The 7,860-nt window shown below is 37.6% G+C and overlaps 2 protein-coding genes across 2 annotated transcripts; both read left to right on the top strand.

The window, feature by feature from the left end:
* Nucleotides 1-1,915: 1,915 nt before the first annotated feature.
* LOC101295747 (soluble inorganic pyrophosphatase-like) lies at nt 1,916-5,279 on the top strand. Its single transcript, XM_004287832.1, has 9 exons — nt 1,916-2,008; nt 2,694-2,845; nt 3,723-3,751; nt 4,059-4,124; nt 4,266-4,373; nt 4,470-4,535; nt 4,644-4,764; nt 4,883-4,964; nt 5,073-5,279. The coding sequence occupies exons 2-9, from the start codon at nt 2,710-2,712 to the stop codon at nt 5,113-5,115; spliced, it is 651 nt and encodes a 216-aa protein (XP_004287880.1). The 5' UTR covers nt 1,916-2,008; nt 2,694-2,709; the 3' UTR covers nt 5,116-5,279.
* A 340-nt stretch (nt 5,280-5,619) lies between these two features.
* Nucleotides 5,620-6,994, top strand: LOC101312870 (putative F-box protein At1g32420-like). Its single transcript, XM_004289085.1, has 3 exons — nt 5,620-5,865; nt 5,977-6,151; nt 6,804-6,994. The coding sequence occupies exons 1-3, from the start codon at nt 5,620-5,622 to the stop codon at nt 6,992-6,994; spliced, it is 612 nt and encodes a 203-aa protein (XP_004289133.1).
* Nucleotides 6,995-7,860: the final 866 nt, after the last annotated feature.

The raw sequence follows: 7,860 nt of genomic DNA, 5'->3' as shown, positions 1-7,860 counted from the left end.
GATTTGGTTTGCAATGCTACGAGGAAGCGCCCCCTGCATAGGATGGTGCTGGAGGAATAAATTAGGGTTTGAACTTGACTGGTTCGGTTTATTCTATAGCAGTGCAAAGTTACTTGGTTACGTTAGATTACACCGATGTGCAATGCATCTTTACTTAGGGTTTCTAGGTCTCAAAGGTCTTTAGGCAGTAACTCGATCATGAGGGTCTTGGTGCGTTATTATGTATTGAATGCCTGTTGTAACCTATTAATGGATTGACACCCCATGGTCATAAAAAAGAATGCCCAAAAATATAAATTTGATTGCATGAAGTTAACAATGTTTGAGATTATGATACTTGTGTTTCTTGTCAATTTTGTCAGTCAGAAATTAGGGCCAAAATAAGCGAAGCACATGGTTCGTAATTTTGGATGTTAACATGAATTGTTTGTGACTACAATAGGAAATTGAAGTGTTTATTTTCTTATTAAAAGGAAAAATAGAGTTGCACACTTGCACTATACATTTCTACATTTGTTTATGGCTTAGTTTGGTATTATGGTTTAAAAACTTAAATTTTTTAAAACTCAATTTTAAATAAGCAACCTCCAACTGTTTTTTAAAATCGTGGTTATTTAAACTAAAAAATTTTAGATAAGTAGATTTTAAGATTTTATAAAAAAAAAGTCTATTTAAAATAGTGATTATAGGTGATTTTAATTCCCAAAACTCAATACTAAACTGTACCATATGTCTTTATGGTATAATAATTCTCTTATGCCTACAAAATTAAAAAGAAAAACAAATATATAACAATAAAGTACATAAACATCATATATAATGAAGATTAATTCAACCATTTGTGGGGGTGGGGAGTACCAGTTTTTAAGGTACTGTTGCCGTCACGTGGTACATGAAGTTTGAAGCACATTACATGATAGAGTAATTAGTGGTAGGGTGGGTGTTTACCATTTTATAAGCTAATGTTGCCATCACATCTAGTCATCTACATAATGCATCAATTTGGTACATGCACTTTTCACTTGTGGCATCAATGTGCTAATGTCTTGTTGAATGATGGACACTTTCGTGTATCCGTTGTTTTCCCTATTATAATGCTAGTTTACACATGACATTACATAAAGTAGTAAATTTAGTGACAAAGAACTTACAAATTTATATATGTTATTATCATGTGGACTATAAAAATTAATCGTGCATCAAGTACGGAAATCATGTGGAGTATAGAGATCATCGTACATCTACTGCTTCGCAGTTTGATGCATGAAACATAAATTTTTTTTCCAGAGAACTAAATGAAAGGCAACAAAAGTTTTTTTATTTTCATGGTTTTTGGCCTCATGAATTTGCAAGCATTATCATACTTACAAATATGGCAGCCGCTACTTACATTAATACACTATATTCCTCATTTGGGATATTTTTACTTTGGATTTCATTATTTGAAAGACTGTTAAACAGGAAGCATTTATCAAAATCAATTTAATTTTTCTTTTTTCAGTTGACCAAAAAAAAAAATCTTTATTTTGACAAGTAATTTTTTCTTTCATTTCTTGTCTTACAAAAATGAGACGATGACCCAGACGCCTGGACAGTTCTTACTGGACTGGCAATCGTACGCAAACTCTCATCAAAAGCACAAAAAATTCTAAAACTATTCCTCCACGTGTACCTCTCCCATTAGCTCTTCATTTTCCTTAAATCACAGTAAGGGGACCTGCATATCTTTCACTGCGCCCAAGTACCAACTTCCAGACTCTTCAACACGTGTCCTCACAGCCACCCTCCATATACACACTCTCCCAATCGGACGACTACCGTGGACTGATGACTGACCGCTGTAAGAAGAAGTTGACAGGAGCGTCTCTCTCACTCGCCTATAAATAGAGCCAAAGAATCAGAGGCGCTCGCTCTCAGTCTCATTCGCTACACACAAACACAATCCAGAGCCCAATTTCTCTCCAGCTGAAAAACCAGAGTTGCTTCGTTTTAGCATTATCGGTAATCTGTGAGTGCTTCTCCTCCTCTCTTCAATTTGGTCGGAAAATTTCGTCTTCGTTTTCTTTGTATCTCTCAGGTCATTTTGTGTTTTTGTATACTGAATTGGTAACTATGCTGTGGTACTGTGAATAAGATAGAAAATCAAGTAAAACTGTGCTTTGATCTGAACGAATTAGTGTAGATGATTCATTGCGAAGCGATTTGCTTCGGTTTGAGTTGTTTTGAGCCAAGAACACTTCGATGTAGTGGTTTTTGTTGATCTAATTGAAGCGGTGTGAGTTTTGGATTGTTGATTTTAGCTCTAAAGTTCTCGCATGCGGTGAGTATAGCGATGAGAGATTTTTCGTTGTTTTGTGATTATTAGATTTCGACGTGCCTTTCTGAGATTTTTGGCCTAGATTTTGTGTGAAAAAGTTGCCATTTCACTGTCTATGAGGCCTATATTGCGGTATATGTTTTCGAATGAAAATCTAGCAGTTTTTTTCTTACTTATTGTGGTTTTTGTATGTATTTTTGTTAAATAGTCTGCGTGATGTGAAAGAAGTGTTGTTGTTCTGATTGCGTCATTGCGTGTGAGTGCTTCGCTATGATCTATACTTGGTGAAATATCACTGATATCTGTAGTTATTTGATGTCTAAATACTTATTTGGTTTGGAAGGTTAATGTGTGGTTCTTTGTTCTCATTTTGAAGGTGCAAGGTGTTGAATATGGCCAACACTGGTGTAGAAGGGAGTGGAAAGAATTCAGGATCCTCATATAGAAATGTTGCTCTCAATGAAAGGATTCTTTCATCGATGTCACGAAGATCTGTTGCTGCTCACCCCTGGCACGACTTGGAGATTGGTATGATTTGTTTGGAGATTTTTCTTCTTAGTTCTGAAACTCCCTTTGTGATTGTTGTGTGAATAGGCCATGTCAAGGTCATATATGTTTAGCATACCACATCATTTAACATGTCAAATACTAAATATAAGTATTTACACCACAGTTTCTGTTTATGCAACATATGTGTTGAACATTCTCACCAAGAAACCAATACAAGCGTCTCAGACACGTGTGCAACAGACACACTCAGACATACATGAGAGCTTCTCTGAACGACTCTCACTCGTGCTCCTTTTTTCATCTCACTTCACTAACGTGCACACACCTAGGAGACTAGACTTCTATGCACAGAGACATAGAGAAAGAAAATTATCTTGAAGAACATGGATAGAGCAAGTCCATGATGAGAAAATCTGAATTCTGAATTTAGCTGAGCTGTTATCCCAAGTATGTCAACTTCGATGCACCTTATAATGCATGAACTTGGGTCTGACCTTCATTGGCATAGCAAATATCTTTCAATCAAGTATCAGTGATTGGATAAGCTTAACTGCTTAAGCTGCCACTCAGTCTGGTATCCTTAGCTGAAACTCTAGAGACCTCTCTTGCATCTCTCATTTTAGTTGGTTGACAATTGCTTCAGTTGGTAAACTAACAAACCCTTGTTTTTAACGTATAGGGATTACTTAGCTCTACTTACTAGTTACTACATTACAGGCAAAAGTCAAGTGTCCTGTGTTAGAACTTAGAAGTGATGTTTATGTGTGTATTTAATAGTGAAGTGACTAGAAGATTTATGCATGAGTACCAAAGGAAGTGTTGAGTCTGATAGGCTGTTGTTAAATGATCTTTCATGCTGGGTTTATAATAATGTTTAATGTTTTCATCTATGCAGGACCTGGTGCACCAGCAATTTTCAACTGTGTAAGTTATATTTTGTATTAGCCTTTGTTGTTCGTACCTTTTGCAAAATGGCATACCATAAATTTGATTTCTCTGGCTGGTTTTGTAAGTTTCATCATAAATATATAAATGTTATCATTTGAAAATTAAAGTGAGTTTGTATATGGAATGTGATGCATAATGGTCACTCTGATGGATGAGAAGACCAATTAGAATAAGGTATTAAGGTCATGTAGTGATTCTTACAGGACTTCTAAAAAGTAAATAAATAAATATTTATGCATGCTAATTCAAGACTTCTTATTAAAAATTTGAATTTGTGTGGCAGGTTGTTGAAATTAGCAAAGGCAGCAAGGTCAAATACGAGCTTGACAAAGCAAGTGGCCTCATAAAAGTGCGTGTCTTTTTTCTTCATTCTATCTGTTTACAATCATAGCAAATGAAGGAAGAGCTTACAGTTCTACATATATTATTATGTTAGTGTTCATTAGTTGCTTTTCAAAGAGGATATTGATGCTGAGGTTCTAAAATGTAGGTTGATCGTGTTCTTTACTCATCTGTTGTTTATCCACACAACTATGGTTTCATCCCGCGAACAATCTGTGAAGATAGTGATCCCATGGATGTCCTGGTACTGATGCAGGTAAATATCATTTTAGAAGCATAATTCTTTCCATAATGAAATTCCTTGATTGTGTATTCCACTAAACGCTCATCTTGGTTTTTTTCTCCTGTATAGGAGCCTGTTTTACCTGGTTCTTTTGTACGTGCTCGTGCTCTTGGATTGATGCCCATGATTGATCAAGTATGTATGATCATCTTATACTATCTTATTTGACTAGCGGAGAATGAACTTTATAATTCACCCACTAGTTTTTTGTCCTCCCCTTTGATGACATGAGTTCTGTTCCAGGGTGAGAAGGATGACAAGATTATTGCAGTATGTGCTGATGACCCCGAGTTCCGCCACTACAATGACATCAAGGACCTTCCTCCACATCGACTAGCAGAAATCCGTCGATTCTTTGAGGACTGTATCCTACTACCTCATGCTTGCTAATAATTTCTCTAGATACTTCATTTTCTGGTACTGCTCGTTTTTATTTACACAGTTTACTGGTATTTGCATTATGCCCTTAACTCTATTGACAGACAAAAAGAATGAGAACAAGGAAGTTGCTGTTGAAGACTTCTTACCAGCTGAGGCTGCCGTCGACGCCATCAAATACTCCATGTGAGATATAAACTTTAGTCTTGCCATGTTCCTGCTGGCCTATTTACCTTCCAAATAACAATACACTTCATCTTTATTTCTTCTCATGACGATGGTCATCTGTTGCAGGGACCTGTATGCATCTTACATTGTGGAAAGCTTGAGGCAGTAACTACCTGGAAACAAATTAGTGAATTGGAATCACTTGGTAGTATAACGAGGCCGATAGACTTGTTGCCCAATGCCTCTGTCCAAGCTTAATGCTTCGACTATTAAAACTGTGTCTCTGTGTTTTAATGAATCTTATGCTGCCCTTTCGATCATAAGCTCGTAACTGTACTTCTGTTTGTTGCATGCTATTTCTGGAAAGGAAATCCATTTGGTATTATGCCTTTATGCTCTCTATACTGCCTTTATATGGAGGCAGCGGAATCAGATAAATCATATGTCGGTGTCAGTGTGTCACTTGTTATGTTTATTTTTTATTTGGGTTCCCATGTGCGACTGAAAGCCCAGTCCAACTATACTCTCAAAGTCCACCACTTGTTACAAACCCCTATAAATATGCCTTTCATTCTTGAAAGTCGAACCCTAAACCGGCGAGACGAGTCTTGGTATACCTTTCATTCGGATCTATCTATGCAAAAGCATCACAATTTTCCACTTCTCTAAGAGAATGGAAATCGATGGAAGAACCACTTGTTTTGCCGGAGATGTTGTAGTTGAAATACTCTCAAGACTACCGGTGAAGTCTTTACTCCAGTTTCTGTGTGTCTCAAAGGAGTGGCATGGCCTCATAAAAAGCTCTTATTTCACTGCCAATCATCTCCAAAACTCGGATCCTAATCTATCTCTTCACTTCAAGAGAAAGACACCGGACTCTGAAGATTCAGTGTCATTGTTTCGCAATGAATCCATACATGTGAGTTTGGATTTACCTTTCATAAACTGTCCAACCATGCAGTTTAGTTTTCCTCTCGGATCTAGTAATGGCTTAGTTTGTCTTATTTTATGTGATCTTCGTGAAGAACAGTTGGAGTATATAGTTGTATGGAACCCAGCCACAAAGCAGTTTAGGTTTCTTCCTGAGACGGATGATCATTATCTAATGGGGCTTGAGTTCTTTCATGACATTAGAGATTACAAAGTGGTCAACATTCTCCCATCCGGTCTTCACAACACAATTCGAGCTAAGGTCTTCACCAGAAGTACAGATTCTTGGAGAAAGTTCAAACCAGCAGTTGTTCGTTACCAGATCCGGGAGTGACATACGATATACCATCTAGAGTCACCTTGAATGGGGTGCTGTATTCGCCTCTGTGGACACAGGAACAAAGATACGCATGTCTTGTCGTTCAATTTGGGCGACGAGGTCTTCCATGTGATACCATTACCAGAGATAATTAGTCCAAGAACTGCACTCTTCTCATGGAAAAAATCCTTGGCCTTTCTAGGAGGTGAACACGAATTACCTCGTGAGCTTTGGATTATGACTGAGGTGCCTTCTGCTAGTACTACACAAATGCCTTGGGTTAAACAGTTTATACTTAAACCGTCATCACTGCCGAAATATATATTAGGATCTTGGAAGGAGGACCATCTTTTGGGGAAAGACAACTGTGGAGACCTACATTGTTACGATCCTGCGTGCCAGAAATCAACAAAGCTTGCACAACATGATCAAACAGACAGTTACAGTTATTACAAAGCAATCAATTATGTGGAGAGCCTAGTTTCAGTAGACTAAGCTAACCATGCATGAAGTTGTGGTAAAATTCAACTTGCTCTCTTCAGTATATTACTTTTTCCATCAGCCTGTATAATTTTAGTAACTTTTTGATTGATCACTTCCTTGCCTAGGTAACAAAATTGATGTACAGACTCTTCAGAGTTCAGCTTATCAGCTATCCATTGCGGCGACAAGTGCGTGTCTAAGGAAGTTTGGGGTGTCATTTCCAGGATTCGACCACAGTGATGAGACTCTGAAGCTTTCTTCACTACTAGGTCCTTTCATTGAGATAAAGGTTGAAGCTTGTTCAAGCCTGTGGTGATTGTGTTTACTTTCTTCATAACCAAGTATATACTCATGCTTTTTTCTCACACTTTGAGTGTTCCCTATAGAGGTGCGCTTTACAGAAGTGTGCGTGGTGGTCTAGACTCTAAACAAATAAAGAATAGGCGCCGGCCGGTGAGAGTGAGAATTAGCCTCGCTAGAGAAGGCTTGACGCCTAGGAGGGTGTGAGAAGAGTTGTATGGCAGAGTAGCTTGGTGCCATGACGCTAAATTAGATAATTGACATTTGGTACTTATGCAGTGATGTACAATATAGTGGTGGAACTATATATGCTGAATCTTAGGTCTTAACTCTTAACTATAGTTAGTTATGCTTTTCTTTTGTGTAAGAGATGATTAATATATGGATTAGTTATGCTTTTGTTTTGTGTACCAGCTTTTTCTTCAGCTATAATACGTAGTTCAGGCTTTGAATAAAGGGTTCGAAAACTGGCATTGTGATGGTGGCATTGGCGGCAATGGCTATGATAATCCGGATCATAAAATTATATGGTATTCATCATGATCCGAATCTTGCTCAATGCCTCTTGTTCCAAATTCTTGAAGAACTATTAAACTGTTTGTGTAATGGATCTTGTGCTGCACTTTTGATCATAACAGCTGAAGTATCAACACAAATAGATATTTCTAGCCGGAAGCCAGCTTTTGTTTCGGGATGGATTTCCAATTCGTTTCGGGATGGGTTTCCAATTTGTTTCAGGAATACGTTTCTTAAACGCCACAACAACACTATAAAAAGGTAGACGCCTCGTTTATGAAGTGAAATTTTTAGAGAAGTTGTTCCAAAACCCACCCAAACCGAAAGGTATAGCACTTGAAAATTCTCTATTCTGGGAAACAAACG

Source organism: Fragaria vesca, linkage group LG1 (genome assembly GCF_000184155.1).
Source record: "Fragaria vesca subsp. vesca linkage group LG1, FraVesHawaii_1.0, whole genome shotgun sequence".
Taxonomy (NCBI): Eukaryota; Viridiplantae; Streptophyta; class Magnoliopsida; order Rosales; family Rosaceae; genus Fragaria; species Fragaria vesca.
The sequence above is the reverse complement of the archived record's forward strand: the minus strand, read 5'-3'. Positions and strand labels throughout refer to the sequence as shown.

Coding starts and splice junctions, on each gene's coding strand:
- LOC101312870 (XM_004289085.1), top strand. CDS start 5,620: ATGGAAATCGATGGAAGAACCACTTGTTTTGCCGGAGATGTTGTAGTT. Junction 5,866..5,976: donor TTCGCAATGAATCCATACAT/GTGAGTTTGGAT, acceptor CGTGAAGAACAG/TTGGAGTATATAGTTGTATG. Junction 6,152..6,803: donor AGCTAAGGTCTTCACCAGAA/GTACAGATTCTT, acceptor TTCCTTGCCTAG/GTAACAAAATTGATGTACAG.
- LOC101295747 (XM_004287832.1), top strand. CDS start 2,710: ATGGCCAACACTGGTGTAGAAGGGAGTGGAAAGAATTCAGGATCCTCA. Junction 3,752..4,058: donor CACCAGCAATTTTCAACTGT/GTAAGTTATATT, acceptor TTTGTGTGGCAG/GTTGTTGAAATTAGCAAAGG. Junction 4,765..4,882: donor CCGTCGATTCTTTGAGGACT/GTATCCTACTAC, acceptor CTCTATTGACAG/ACAAAAAGAATGAGAACAAG.